The sequence below is a fragment of the Mirounga angustirostris genome, unplaced genomic scaffold (assembly GCF_029215605.1).
Source record: "Mirounga angustirostris isolate CCGP_5_RB_7025 unplaced genomic scaffold, mMirAng1.0.hap1 SCAF_6, whole genome shotgun sequence".
Lineage (NCBI taxonomy): Eukaryota > Metazoa > Chordata > Mammalia > Carnivora > Phocidae > Mirounga > Mirounga angustirostris.
Genome location: NW_026991714.1, coordinates 7,304,772 through 7,320,618, shown reverse-complemented (window position 1 = coordinate 7,320,618; position 15,847 = coordinate 7,304,772). Strand labels below are relative to the sequence as shown.

The 15,847-nt window shown below is 39.9% G+C and overlaps 1 protein-coding gene across 2 annotated transcripts in view; it reads left to right on the top strand.

Annotated features, from left to right (window-relative positions):
- Positions 1 to 14,962, top strand: part of RGS5 (regulator of G protein signaling 5) — a 49,579-nt gene extending 34,617 nt beyond the window's left edge. Inside the window, exons 4-6 of one of the 2 annotated variants that reach the window (XM_045876810.2) lie at positions 7,171 to 7,337; positions 9,846 to 10,036; positions 14,360 to 14,962. In XM_045876810.2, coding sequence (XP_045732766.1) covers positions 7,171 to 7,337; positions 9,846 to 10,007 — 329 coding nt within the window. In that variant the 3' untranslated portion in view covers positions 10,008 to 10,036; positions 14,360 to 14,962. Of the gene's footprint in view, positions 1 to 7,170; positions 7,338 to 9,845 lie in introns of both variants that reach the window. The other variant, XM_045876809.2, reaches the window with a different exon arrangement.
- The last annotated feature ends 885 nt before the right edge of the window (positions 14,963 to 15,847 follow it).

Sequence of the window (15,847 nt, the reverse complement as noted above, 5' to 3'; positions counted from 1 at the left end):
ATACTAAATGCCTAGTCTTCCTTGGCCATCCAGAATGATCTCCCTCTGAGCTTCCAGAGCCTTTGTCTGCACAACTTTTCTCCTGCTTAATACCTGCTACCATGTACTTTTTCATAGGTGTCTTCCTCCTATGATAGATTATAAACTCAGTGACTGCCAGGACTCAATCTTTTGATCTGAATAATATCCCAATAAGAAGTACACAATATAGGGAGAATAAATTTGTTGAATACTTCATTTTAAGAATATGATTCAATTTAAGATACTCAACCCATATTTCCATCTTTACCCCAAGAATGGCATATGAAACTTTGTTAGATACTTTGCAAAAATAAGGATTTAAAAAATATTTCTCACAGGAGAATCATAATCAATAGGCCCAGAGTAGATAACAAAGAACATATGTTGAATTGTATATGAAAGTTTTTTTATTCGTCTTGTTTTTGGTAGGGAAGCTTCTGTTTAGAACCATTATTTTATATTTGGAGGCAGAACAGCCAAACCTCGACTTCATAACTTTCTTAATCTTATCCACTTTTGATTCTCTTTTTATTGTTTGTGCTAAACAGAATACCCTGCCCTGACACATAGAAGGTGTTCAGTAAATGTTGACTTAATGTGTGAATGAATGAATGAATTCATTCATTTGCTGGACCCAGAAATCCCATGAGGTCAACCAAGAGAAAAAAATATGTTTATCAATTGACTTATTTCTTGTCTTACACAATGGTTTTGGGGCCAGTTGCAACCTGACAGATGGTATATTGATACATTATGAATCCTTAGTCTCCTGGGTGTAGGTATATCTTGCTATGGTCAAGAAATCCTGAGAATTAGCAGAACTATTTTCATGTTTGCAAAACCACTAAGGAGAAGGTTATATATTTGTGTGCCCATATACAATCTTTTTCAGTCACACTAATCCTTTGGCCACATGTTTATATGTTTCAGGCTTGTAGGAGACAGGGAGGTATTGGTATAAGAAAGATAGGGGTAGAAGTTAAGTCAGAGGCAGTTAGTGTTAACACCTTAGCATTTGTTGAGGGACTGAAGTCTTTCAGGTTGTAAATAAATGATTACCATGGTGTAACCTTAAGGCCTGAGATTCTCAGAGTAATGTTTTCTACTTCTCAGTGTGGAAAATATATATTCACATGTGTGTGTTTGTGTAAATATCTATATATAATATTCGCATTTCACTTAATTATATATATTTAAAAATTACATATGCATAGATATGTGTGTTATATGGTATGTATCTGTGTATATGTGTGTGTGTCCATAAAATCTTTTCTTTAAAGATTTATTTATTTATTTTAGAGATTGAGAGTCTCCATATAATCTTAAGTTCTACATAATTATCCTCCTAAGTAATTAACATTTTTAAGACTTGGGCAATTCATTTCCCCAAGTGATAAGCGGAAAAACATTTGATAATCATTCAGGTCAAAATTCTTCCTTTGAAAGGGTATCTCTATATTCAAACTAGCTCAAGTGAAAAAAAGGGGTTCTGGTATGAATAGAGAGATCTCACAGAAACAAAGGAGAGCCACGCCCTAAGAGAGGGGACTCCATTAGTAAATAAGATAGCCTCTCTTTCTCCAAGTCTAGTCCTCTGCTCTTACTATCTGTCTGTCTTTTCCTCTTTATTTTCCCACTTCCCCCTCTGCCTCTGCTTCTCTCTATAACTCCCTTTCTTGTTCTGTGTCTCTCTCTTACCATGTTGTCATTGCTCTCTGCTTCTCTCTGTCTAGCTATCCCTAGAGAGGACTAATGGAATGATTGTCACGCCCAAATAATTCTACTCCGGCACCATCAACCTTCAGAAACAATGTTTGACCTATTCTCCCAAACACCACCTATTGTGCCTCATGAATAAATTTAAGCCAAACTTCAGCAACTCGGTTCTCATGAGATGTTTTTATTTGACTCTGCTAAAACTAATGGTCTATAATCAGAAATCTCTAACATTAGCTGTGATTGATGCAAAATAGGTAACGAAGAAAGATACATTTGAGAAATCTATGCATTTGAAAAACCACAATCTCTTCTTCATGTTTGATTGGATAAACAAAGTCATTTAACCTTGAGGAGTGGCACCTTAGTTAATTTATAAAGAACATTTGGCATTCCGTTCCACTAATGTAGGATATTGACTCACAATTGATAGATTTCCCAAGTATTCCTTAAATCCACATTTTTCTTGAGTGGAAATGAAATCAATTGGTACCTAACCTCTTAAAAATAAGACAATTAAGGTGCTACTCAATCTTTTCTTTTCCAGCTAACAAGATTTCTCTTACCTTTCCTCATTTAAAAAATCATTTTTAATCCTCGAGTGTATTTGACTCTGTTTTGAAAGTACGTCAATTTCTTACATGTTTTGTGTTCAATTCTGTAGGTGAGGCCATCTGTTTTCATTAGGTCCATGGGACAAATAACTAGTTCGTTGTTCATTAAATATAAAAACTGATTGCACATGGGAGCTTAAATAAGACAGTGACATTAAATTTCTCCATGTGACTGTCTTTAAGAGCAGAGGAGGAATGAAACACAATCTAATAGCCCCAAAGATTTTATGTGAATTCTTTTTTTCCCAGGAGCTCCAAAAGGTCAGAATATTTCCTGAGATACCCTTGAGATTTGGACTCTTCCATGGAGGATGGAAGAGCCTGGATCTAGCCTTCTCTCTCTCTCTCTTTTTTTCCTATCTTTGCATTCGCCTTCTGCTTCTCACTCTTTGGTTTCCAATATTCTCCCTTCTCTTTTCTGGCTCATCTATGTCCTCGTCTTACTGGCAGCCACAAATTTCTTTAAAGATAATAATAATATAAGTAAGAGCTTCTGTGTATTATTCACCATGTACCAGGCACTGTCCAAAGCACTTCGCATGTATTGGTTTATTTAATGAGTATAATAATTTTAGGACGTGGGTACAATAAGAATTTCCATTTTTCAGAAAAGCAAACAGAGGTTAGGTAACTTGTTTAGGAAACAAAACATTAGAGTGGTAGCAGAAAATTTATTTTTCTTCTAAGTTTGTGTTCTTCAGTTCTGTGACTTGGAAGCAAATGCTTCCCTTAATGGGCCTTATTTAGTTCAGCACAAATCTATTAAATGTTAAGCACAGGGGTGCCTGGGTGGCTCAGTTGGTTAAGCGTCTGACTCTTGATTTCAGTTCAGGTCATGATCTCAGGGTCATGAGCCCCGTGTTGGGCTCCATGCTGAGCGTGGAGCCTGTTTGAGATTCTGTCTCTCTCTCTCCCTCTCCCCCTCCCATTGCCCCCCTCCACCCACTCACACTCACTCTCTCTCTCTCTTAAAAAAATAACAAAACGTTAGGACAGATTTAGGCTAGGAGGTGGGATATAAAAGAGAAGCAAAAGTAAATGAAACTCACACCTTGAACTCAAAGAATTCACAGCCTCTTGGAGAAGACCAGCATGTAAGCGAGAGTTGTAACAAAAGAACAAAGTGAGCTCTTCCCTCATGATAATAAAAATCTTCAAGAGCAAATGGAGGGTAGTATACCTCCCATATGAGGCAACATTCGAGTTGGGTTTTAGATGGTGATAAAGATTAATTTTAAATTAGGCATGAAGAATAATGATGAAAGCCAGTACTTACTGAGTGAGCTATCATGTTCAATACCATACAAGAGATTTACATGAATTACTGAATCCTTACAACAATCTTATCAGGTGGGTTCCATGATTATATCCATTCAACGAATGAGGCAACAGAGGCTCAGAAAGAGTGGGAAACTTGCCCGAGTTACTGTAGTTATGTGTTGTGCCAGGATCCACCCCAGGCAGCCTTGACTCCAGAGTCCATGCTCTGAACCAGTAAGCTATGTCTGTTCATTAAATTTCACTATCTTTCCTCTAGAAGAAGAGATTTATTCTAATCTCGTTTCCAATATTTTTATTATACCAAACTGACTTGGCTTTGTCTAACGCTCCTTTTATTTTCATAGGAAAATAGAGCTGGCTTCATTTCGTTCTTTGGTAGGGCTGCTACGCTATTTTGCTTGGATGTCAAAAGTGACGCCATTCATTAGAGACAGCTCTGAGACTATAATGTGGGCCACAACCCAGACTACTGCCACCAGACCAGAGGTCAGTGGGCTTCCTCTGCTGCCTCGGTGGTATACACCTGGAGATGTGTGTTGACAAGTATCCTGAGGCTCTGTGCAGGCTCAGCAAGGAAGAAGGGAAGAATGTGGGGATTTACAGGGCTGTGTGCTGGGGGCTCAGCTGGGGAGTGGAGTGGGATGGCAGTGGTGTGGGCCAGAGAAGATGTGTGTGTTCTTTGCAGAATAAAGACATTCCTCCCAGAGTCAATTTGGCTGTGACCCGAGAGGACTTCCTCAGGGGTTATGGGAATTGAACAGAGAGTATTGGGGAATGGACCAATAGAAACTCAGAGGCTAAGAAGGAGAAGGTATCTGGAGAGTGACTTGTGAGTCCTACTAAGGGGCCATCCAGAGAATTCTCAAAAGCCAGTTGAGAGAGAGAATAGCTTTAAGCATCTCCTAGACCAATAGAGTATAAAGCCATTTTACGAGTCTCCATTCAAAGTGCGTGCATTGATAAAAAAAACCTTGAAATAATATTGTGGAATTCAATGACAGTGATAAAGCCAGTACCCAGAAAATGGACTTACTTCACTGGAAAGTTATTTTCCAAGCTCCCCCCGCCACCCCCCGCCCCAGATGCCTGGTAAATGTTAACATTGTTCCGGAGTCCTGGCATGTGTCCTCAGGTCATAAATAACAATGCTTGAGAGGACTGGGATTTTATCTGTACCTTTAGATGTGGAATGGGTGATTCAGAGTGACTGATGGGTTGTGGGGACATGGGCCAGATGAGAGTAAATTGGCCACAGACTTATTCTGTGAAGTTATAGTTTCCTCCATGGTCTTGCATGGGCGCTCATAAGACTTCATTCCTGCTGTCATTTTCGGGCAGCAAGAAGTGCCTGGGCATCTTTCCATTGCCACAGAGACTATCTGACACTTTTTGTTTAAGAAACAATGAAAACTTTAACCATGACAGAGATCTAGGCCTTCTTTTAGCATATATGTTGACTCCTGTGTCACTAAATTGTAACAAATGGTGCTAGAAATATAGTAAAATCCTTAGTAAAAAAAAAAATATATATATATATATATATATGGGCAGGGAGAGAGGGAAAACACACCTGATTTTATCCAGGCACACGTTATCAAACAGTTTTATAGTAATTCTGCTAGCTAGATTTCTAGAGCAAATTGTTTATCATGCCTACCATTGCCCCCAGATGTATTTTTAGATGTTGATCAATAAAAAAAAAAATTTTTTTAGGTGAAGTACAAATAGAGGGGATTAAAATGCAAAGTGTTTTTGTTTGGAGCCAGAAACTGCTGGTGACTCTAACCCAAGTTAATTATCACCTACCCATTCTGTTTCTTTAGAATTGAATGTGGTTGCAGGGGACTATGAGGGGCAAGCAGACAATAAAAATGTATTGAAGGTAAATTGGAAAAAAAAAGACAACCCTAGATGCTGTATGTGCGCTGTATGAAATCCATGCGTCCGGTGAGGATGAATGAATGGAAGCTGAGAGTCTTTTAAAAGAAGTACAGAGAAATAGTTGAGGGAAAGGCCAGTTGACTGAAATGAGGTCGAAGGAAATGAATTCAGTTCATGCATGTGTTCCCCAAGGAGAATGAATGGCAAACAAGTGCTTCCTGATGGGGAGCAAGTTAGAGTGACCCTGGACCCTGATGTACTTACTGGTGACAGTCGTCCTGTTTCTGCCCCGGGAGACAAAGTGACATGGAGAGCTGGCCAGTGGTTGTGACAGTCTGCAAAACTGGAATTCTTCTCCCCTCCCTTCAGAAATCTACTTTCCTTAGATAGTAAGTGGACATGGGTTCTCTCAACAGATAGGCATTTGTTGGACTTTGGGTTTAAAAAACATATATACCTACTTTTAAAAACGAAGAGAATATTGAACATAGAGTGATTTTTCCTTTATTCCTGTCCAGTGCCTTCCTAGGTCTTTACCTTGCCTTCTACTCATCTCTCACTGTGGAGGTTAAGAAAGACAAAGAAACACAGGGATCAGGCCCAAGAACCCCTAATATACATATTTCTATACAGATTTGTGTATAATATATATTACACGTATGTAAACATATTTTAAAGTAAGCTGAAGTCTACATGATCTGCAGCACACTGAAAACACAATCACAATAGTTGTAATTGTATTAAATTTAGTATGTTTTAAAAACTAACCTATGATTGATGGGCAGAGTAAACTCCTCGGCTGCCTGGTAGCTTCGTTGGGTCCTCTCCCACCCATCCTCACATCTCAAACTGAATGTCCCTTTCTCACAGGGCCTTCCCTAAGCTTAAAATGAGCTTAAGACCTTTCTGTTACACTGTGACTATCTTTCATATGGTTTTTCCTTTGTTGTGTCAATGTTTTTTGTGTTTCTTCGTTTTCTTTCTATCTTCCCTGGAATCTATAAGCTCCATGAGGGCAGGAACCATGATGACTTTACTTACCATACTATCATAGTGCCTGGAACATAATATCTGCTCAAAAATCATCTGTAGAAAAAAAAAAAGAAAAGGGTTGTAAGTCATTTGCACATGATAATCAACATCAGTATTACACTGCCAAGCCAAGTTTCAAGTGTATTTTTCTCTTTTTGGTAATTGATAAGTATCCAGGTGGTATTCACATTCATAGTATTCTTTGATTCTGTTACCTGTATACAGGTAGCACTTCCATCCCCAAATACAGACTGCCTGGATTTGAATCCCGGCCCTGCCACTTTTACCAGCTGGTTAACTAAGGGCACAGTACTTGACTTCTCTTATCTCATTTGTAAAATAGGACATTAATAGCACCTACCTCACAGGTCTATAATGAGAGTAAATGAGCTAACACTTGTAAGGTTCTTACGTAAGTGACAGAAATACATAATAAACGAGCTGAGGCTATACAACAAGATATAGTTTTGCAAACAAGCAAGCAAATGCATAATAAATGTATGATATATTTTAGATACATTCATAATACGTGTATGTATGCATGCAGTACGTAGGTTTCTAGATTTCTGGGATCTAGAATTCTAGATTTCTATTTATCCATCCAACCAAACTTTGCCCTCGCTAGATGGACTTGCCCGCTTCAAAAGTTTCCTGAAGTCTGAATTCAGTGAGGAAAACCTTGAGTTCTGGCTTGCCTGTGAGGACTACAAGAAGATCAAGTCCCCTGCCAAGATGGTTGAGAAGGCAAAGAAAATTTATGAAGAATTCATCCAAACAGAGGCTCCTAAAGAGGTAGATCTTGATGGGTAGGTGGGTGAGTGTGGCCACCGTTCTCTGAGCTGGGCAGCAGAGAGGACAGGAACTGGGCTCCTGGCACATTGTAAGCAGTCAGGTGAATGGACGCAGACATCCCGATCCCAGGCCTTCCTCCACGTGTGACTTTGGACGGGTCCCTAATTAAAATTCTCCCATCCTCGGTCCCCTTCGCTGAAAACATCTCACATACATATATGTGTGTGTACTTAGGGCATTGTAAAACTGCAGCTGTTATTACTTTAAAAATTCTCCAAGTCTTGCATTTTGACCAAAAAATTTACCAGTTCATGTTGATGTGTAGCAGATGGACCCATATGACACACTTGCCCAAGCAAGTAGCAATCTCAATTTTCTCTGTCTGAACATTCACCTCAGCCTCTTCACAGCAGGAACTGGTAGAGAAACACAGTGGCAAAAACTGGAACTAAGATTTTGAAAAGAGAAATGGCCATGCATAGTTCAATATGCAGATAATTTGTACACTGCAAATTGTCATTTGACCATATCTAAAAGTAATGCAATAATATTTTCCTGGCTCAGTAAACAGATGAATATTTATCAGAATGATTCATTAGAGGAGGTCTATGCACATAAAAGTAATAGATAAATAGCAGTTATTAGTTGCTGGATACAATGTGTTAGAGTTTTAAAGACATCTCTTCTTTTTTATTTTAAGACTTATTTATTTATTTGAGAAGGTGGGACAGGCAGAGGGAGAGGGAGAGAGGACCTCAAGCGGACTCCCCACTGAGTGTGGAGCCCGACATGGGGCTCAATCTCATGACCCTGACATCACGACCTGAGCCAAAACCAAGAGTCGGTTGCTCGGAGCCACCCCGGTGCCCCAAGACATCCCTTCTTTTAAACATTAAGATTAAGAAAGAGCTTTATACTTCCTTGATATTCAACCATTCCGAGTAGAATTGCCTACCTAGCTCAGTATATATTCAGTGTAAGAGAAGGAAGAAGCATTGCTTTAGTGTGGCAGGAAGAAGAGCAGAATGGGAACAGAGACACGTACATCACGGCCTGTCCCTCCTGAGTGTTAGTGGGCATGTAACTTGACCTCATTGGGCTCGGAGTCTTCACATGCAGAGGCAGGCCCTGGATGTCAGCTCTGAGGATGTTCTGTATCGTCTTCCCCCATGCCTGCAGAAAGCATTCCAGCCCCTCTCACCATGGAAAATCTCACCACAGTCTGACCTCCTCCATCCTGGACCTTGGGCACAGCTCATGCCCTCTATCCAGCCCATTCTGGCCTGGCACGCCCCCATCAGGCTTTTGTCCCTGACTCTGCCTACAACCACACCAACATCCTCTGAGCCCAGATGGTTTTTCTCAGCACCAAGGATCTCTAGAAGCCCAGGAGAGAACTGGAACATTCTCCAGTGTTCCAATTCAGAGCCACAGGCCAATTTGGATTCTGTTTCTTTCTCTTTTACAGCCAGATAGCTTAAGGGTCCTTAAAGCATGCACTATGATAAACAGTGATTTCTCTCAAATCTCACTCAGGCACGCCCATGCAGGCTGTACACTGACCAGCTCCAAGGGACCGTTCACCTAGACCCTAAACTGAACGGTGTCCCCGGGACTCGGGCAGTGTGTCGGCACTGCACTCAGGACAGAAAAGCCACAGTGCCTTCCAACACCGCAGTCTACTGGTTAAAAGCTATATTGCTAAGTTTTTGAATCCTCTCTCTACCACTTCCAACCTGGAGCAAATCACTTAACATTCTGCTCCTCGGTTGTAAGATGTAGATGTCAGAGCCATGAGGTTAAATGGGTTCACCAGCATGGAGCCTGTTAAAGTAACATTCCCAGCAAGGACCCTGCATAGACGAAGCACTCAATAAACATTAGCTGCTATTCTTATTGCTATTCTGTCAAAAGCACAGTTTCCTGGTTTGTTTCAGGAAAGACCAAGTTTCCTTGTTTCTCTGGAGCCATGCACAAGATCCTGGGTCCCAGACAGGATTCCTTTCTCCTCTTCACTCTTTCCATCAGGCATGAAACCAAACGCAGGGGAAGGAAGGTTGAGAGATTAGGCATCAGGACACTGGGTTCAAATTCTGAGTCTTGGATGCAAATACACGTCTTAACTCTGTGACCTTGAGAAAGCCGCTGAAGCTATATATATATGTGTGTGTGTATATATAATACATATATACACACACACATATATATGTATTCATAGGGTTGTCATGAGGATTAGGTACAGTATGCACATATGCGTGTATTAGCTGCCGGTGAAGGGTCTCACACCTGGTGGGTGGCGAACACTGCTTGGATCTTCATCTGATTCGTGCATGTATTGGAGTGTCGCTTGCCTTACCCCATTGCCTATAAAACAGAAATGATGTTTCTCACTTTTTATTACCCTCTGTCCCTCATGTGTTTTATTGGCAACAACTTCCACTTCCCTCCCTACCCGTCGTCAAATCCTGCAACCTGAGCTGACTCATGACCCTGTTTCCTGGCCCACAGGTGAATATTGATCACTTCACAAAGGACCTCACCATGAAGAACCTGATGGAACCTTCCCTGAGCAGCTTTGATGTGGCCCAGAAGAGAATTTATGCCCTGATGGAAAAGGATTCACTGCCCCGCTTTGTGCGCTCTGAGTTTTACCAGGAATTAATCAAGTAGTAATTCAGTCGGGCTATGAGAATCACCCTGTGAGTTACTGCTTCCTTAATAACGCTACATTTTCCAGCAACCTGCATACTTTCCCATAGCAGCTTCGTTCAAAGATACCCAAACAGGGAAAAATCCCAGGGAGTGTTGCTTACTTCTTGTGCACTTTGTTTTGGATGTTTATATTGTCTGAATGCCTTCCTTTCCCGGGGTTCTTCTTCATGTCCCATTCTTAATTAAGTTCTACTCAGTGTGTTCTTGTCAAAGCCAATCAGAATCACAGAAAAATTCTGCTGAAGGCAAGCAAATATAAGACAAGAATATGATATCATTGAACGTGGGTCCATTTGGTTTGGGTAATGAATCTCCACCTAAACTGGTCTGAAAAGAATGTGGATGTAGAAAGACCAATTTCAAGTGAGATTAATTTATCTCATTTGTTGTTTTAATTCTGATCCAGGGGCAATCACCCCTCTATTTCCGACTTTGGTTAGTAAAAGATAAAATGAATTTTATGAGGCAGCCATTATTTGATTTTTTAAAGCAAATACATTATGTAAAATATCAATTTTCCCTCTAGAGCGTCTTTGTGTTGCTGGAGATCACTAACAAGAGATATAACCATGAATGTTACAAAATAGATCTGAACACAATCCCTATTGATTCTTCCCTTATACCTCTCTCAACTCCCCCTACCCAGTTACCATATTCTGTATTAAATCAATGACCTGGCAATGGAGTATTTAATAAATGTATATATGCCTCTAGTGTTTAGGCCCAATGTTTCAATTTTCAAATTATTTTAAATCCGTTTGAGTAGAAAATTCCAAAATTTTCAACTCCAATCATGTCGAATAAAACAGATGCTATCCAGAACAACTTCCCTTACCTCAATATCAGGAGAACCATAAGCTAAAATGGAAAAATTCTGTCAAGTCTAAAATGGTTAATTACCCTATGATGCCATCTGTTTGTTTAGGAAATGATTATCTTCAAAATACCAAATTATCTTTAGAAAAATTAATTTGACTACATGTGGAGGCTCTCTAAGTAAGAGTTTCAAAGAACCCCGCATTTTGCAAAATAGTGTGACTTTTTTCTTTAGCAACCCCATCTTGCCTCTCTATTTTGCTCCCTGTGTTAATGGATCGTATTTACCCTCAAAGTGCGCATTTATGTCCCAATGTCTCGCGCAAGCAGCTGACTGATAGGCCGTGGTATATTTTAGTAGCTTTAATCTTTTAATTATGTCTTTCATTATTATAAGTCTTACTAGATTTCTTTTTCTTATCTTTAGTAGATTTGATTAAGTAGTGATTTACATAGTTTAGTAATAAGGAGAAGCAAGCTAACCATGTACAAGGCTAACCAAGATGAGGATATTGAGTTAATTTTGGAAGAAAGTATCTATGAAAGGATGAATAAAATTCCGGAATGTTGAAGGAGAAGATCACATTGTTTAGTTTTGTATTTCCTTCTTTCACATTCCTTTCTCCTCCACACACTCCTAATTTTTCATGTTTATGGCGCATTTATTCAGTTGTTTCTTAAGAATATTGAAAGCGAAGCAACCACGTTACTGTAGTCTTCAGGCGAGTGCTGGCTGTGTTGGTTGGCTCTTCTCTGGGTTTGCTCTTTTGAAGGACAGCATGCCCTTCTGAATACTTGGCTATTTCACATTCTGAGAGTGGGTTGGAGTGAGTGGATCCACTGCCGACAGTTGCCAGTGTGTTAAGAGTCCATTCATAGTTGGAAATATTGCTCACTTCAGAGACACTGGTCACCAAGCAGTCGACAGCTAGGCCAAATCAACCCCACGAGCATCGAGAAGTCCTCCCCGTGTGCATTTGTGTAGGAACAACACACAACTCAGAGCAGAACTTCCTGGCACCACCTTGCTCAGCATATGTCTACACTGCCCAAATCAGTAACAGATCTCCAGCCCTTTACTTTCTCATGCAGCTAGAAATGTTAAGAACCCAAGGATCTAGGGGAGTTATTGTTCTTGGATGCCAAACCTTTTTTACGCAGAATGTTAATTGAATTGAAAATTCAAAACTTTTTATTCACATGATTTCAAAGAGCCAAATGTTTGAAAATGCCCAGAGAATATACTAGATATTACGGAGCTCACCCAGATGGTTGACGTTACACAGACCCAGATCAACTGAATTCACAAACTGACTACATACCCTATGTCAGTGGGTACGACTTGTGAGAGGAGGGTAAGGAGGACCTTCCCCTTTTCATAGGCTGAACTCCGGAGGCAAAGGGCAGGAAAAGCACCACCATGAGGGCTGTGTAGTGAAGGGGGAAAAAAAGGATGAATGCTTTCCAGTCAAACGATGCCATGTAATATATAAATCTGTATATATGATTTTAAATTTATGGTTTACACACACATTAGAAACCATTCTAACACATGAACTGATAAAATTAAAAGGAATACAAGTATCACAACCCAAAATGTGAAAGCAAACATATCAAAATTGCCCGAAATGTTCTTTCAAATCTTTTTAAAGTGTTTTTAAACTTAGGAAAAAAGAAAGAAAAAAAAAAAAAAAAAAACAGTGTTACTGGAAGTTTCCATGGCAACACAAAGAAAATAACATTCTTTTAGTTCTGGGAAATCAGAAAAACTGGGATGTTCTTTCCAGGAAAAAAAAAGAAATGTATAACATCTCTTTATCACTCCCTCCCCACTTTGTCTTGAGTAAATTGCTGGGAAAGCAAGAAACTTAATGCAAGAGTCCTGTGGTGTTTGGTGCTTTCATTTCCCTCCCTCCCGGAAATGGAACTACAGTCGTAAGTGATCTGGGATGTAGAGAGGTAGCGGAGCCAAACTGTGGTCAATGGGAAGAGGAGTATACACTTCTCACTCTGGAAAGAAATCCCAGATGAGGCCAGGGAATGGCCCACAACCTAAGATTTTCTGCCTGGGTTTGATACAGTTTGGGGTTGGCGTCAGTTTAGGGTCCAAACTGGACCAGATTAAAGAGTTAGACTGTTGATTCTAGAGGAAATTAAAAGGCTGTGTTTATCTACTAAAGCAGTGCTTGTTCACTTGAACAACACACACACACACACACACACACACACACACACACACTCCTTCTCCCAGATAGACCTTCTGAAATGGAGAACTGAGGCTTTTCAGTCCCTTTACTTTCACATCAATAATATCACATATATGGAAACGTTTTGCTTCCTTTGCCTCACGAACTCTAATTCTCTATCATATAAATTATACTATCAGTAGAGTTCAGTTTTTAGTGCATAACGAGAAAAACTTGGTGAAAGAGATTGTTTTCATTTTTACCCTATACAATTCCATGGATTTGCTTGGTTGATGGGTTCTCTCTCTAGACTCCATTGCAGTAGGATGGGGTTATTAACTGTCTCCCAAAGAATAATAGCTGTTCAGAAGTTTCAGTAAAAACTTGACCATCACCAAATCAACGGATACACTCAGAAGTATCCCCTGCCAGGGCTTTGTCAAATTATCTTTCCCATCATAGATTTGGTCATGAAAATTATTTAAAAGGCTATCTGTATGTTAGCAGCCCATTCTCCTTGTTTCCTGGGACTTTAGCAAGTTTGGGAGATAAAGGCTCAGGGGAAGAAAGAGGAGAGAGGAGGGAAGGGTAGTGGTGAAGAAGGGAGTGCCAGACCTATGAAGTTAATCTACTTACTAGGAAACATTTAAGAACAGCTCCCCTTGACTGAAAATCCAACCACTTCTTGCTGTCATCACTACGATTTGCAAACAAGGCATTCCTTGACTCACAATGCAGCTAGATGAAGAACTTCATTTTCAAATCCTAGAGAGTCTTGATTAGAAGGAAGAAGAGATGTAGAGGATCTGCTTTCCCCACTTGGCTCACCTGTGCCGGGGAGCAGAGAGTGGAGAACTGAGTTTCCAGTATCCAAACGTCTAAACCTAAGAGCCAGGGAACTCTATGTAGGTTCTGGACATGAGGTCTTCATGCATCTCAGTATATCCTGACTGACTTGTCATTAGACCTCTCTGGTTTTCTGGTCTCCATTCTATTAGACAAGTATGTATGTAATGCTTGCTTGGGAGGAGGCTCTTCAGGTAACAATTTAGCAACTGCTGCTTGGGTTCAACATACTTTTGCCCAAATAGGGCATGTGGCAGACCAGAGCAATTGATATCCAAGGAAAGGCTTTCCCCAGTATCAGTGAACCATCGTGGAACTGAAAAGATCAACTCTTCCAACTGAAGACACATTTGCAGCTTTGAATGGAAACTCAGAGCAGGGAGTGAAGGGAAAAAAAAATATCTTGGGAATATTATCCTCACCTCACAGTTTAATAATAATCTTCTTATCTCATTTTTCTAGTAGAGAAGCTACACATCAAGCTTATTCAAATCCAGTTTAAGAAGCCTCTTGCAAGGTACTTGTTTTCTCACCTGAGGTATTTTCCCTCCCCACCTCACCCCTATACCTCCCTTCCTCTCTTCCCCCTGCAAGAGGAAACATTTAAAACAGAGGGGTCTAATCACAATTATGTCATAATGGATACATTAAAAGCATTTAACTTCCTGTCTAAGAAAATGTATACGCTAAGGCATAGGCAAAACAGTGGGAAATGCTGAGAGATTTTCCAATGGAGAGAAGTAATCCAGATCATATTTTGCTAAAAGTTCTTTTTATGTCATATGGTATCAGGATTTGGGAAAATTAATTTTTTTTTTAAAATGCTGGAAACTGCATCTTCAGGAAATACGTCCCAGAGACAGGAGTAGAAATGAAAGATTGAAAATCCATCTGTCAGCATTTATCCCGGAAGTTTTTCATTTAGAAACAATTGTGTTTATCTTCTGATTTTGCAGTCAATATGTTGTGTACTATGTGACTCATACTTCTTGGTAAATAAAGCACCAAACATGTATCTGTAACCATGATCATGTATATTGTATTAAATATATATCTGTATGACAACCTCTGTGAGTCCTTCTTAACTCCCGAACGTGCTTGATATGAAACTATGCCTTAAGATAGGCTTTTTTTGCTCACTATGCTCCTTACACCACTTGAGCCCTAGATCAATTGGGATGATCCTTATCCAATAAGCATCAATTATAAAATAGCCTGACAGCAGAACTCAGAAAGGGAGATACAAAGTGCCCCAGACTCATACACTCTGTTGACTACTTTCCCTTGGATTCAAATGGCAACTTATTGACCTCCCTGTTCACTGTTAGAACTAAACACATTAACATATGATATCATTTGGATCCTGCAATAGTCAGTGAGTATAGTCATTCCTTTCTCCGCTTGCACTGGTGAAAGCTGAAATCCTGGTGCCATTGCAAGCAGCTCAATTCTATGACCTTAGATTTGGTGCTCAGATAGTTTAAGTAATGGGCTGAAATTATCCAACTAGGGTTGGGACTGGGGGATAGGGAAAGTTTGTGTACAGAAAGAAGCATAAATGGGAGCAGATCTGTAGGGAGAAACAATAATGAGAAATGTGTGTTGGGGAAAGAGAGGGTTAGGGAGAGAAATTGGAGAGAATGTCTGTCCTGGTCTCTGATAGTTTCTTAGATCTCATTCCAAGTCCCTATGAAGCCTAACTGTATTTAATGTAGATGCAGCGGTCCTAAATCATTTCAATGCCACCTACTCTCCTCTTTAATTATCTTGGATGAGGGGTACCTGAGTGGCTCAGTCAGTTCAGCGTCCAACTCTTGATTTCAGCTCAGGTCTTGATCTCAAGGTTGAGAGTTCAAGCTTCACATTGGGCTCCATGACAGGCATGGAGCCTATGAAAAAAAAAAAAATCTATATATCTATATCTACATCTGTATCTATCTTGGATGAGTT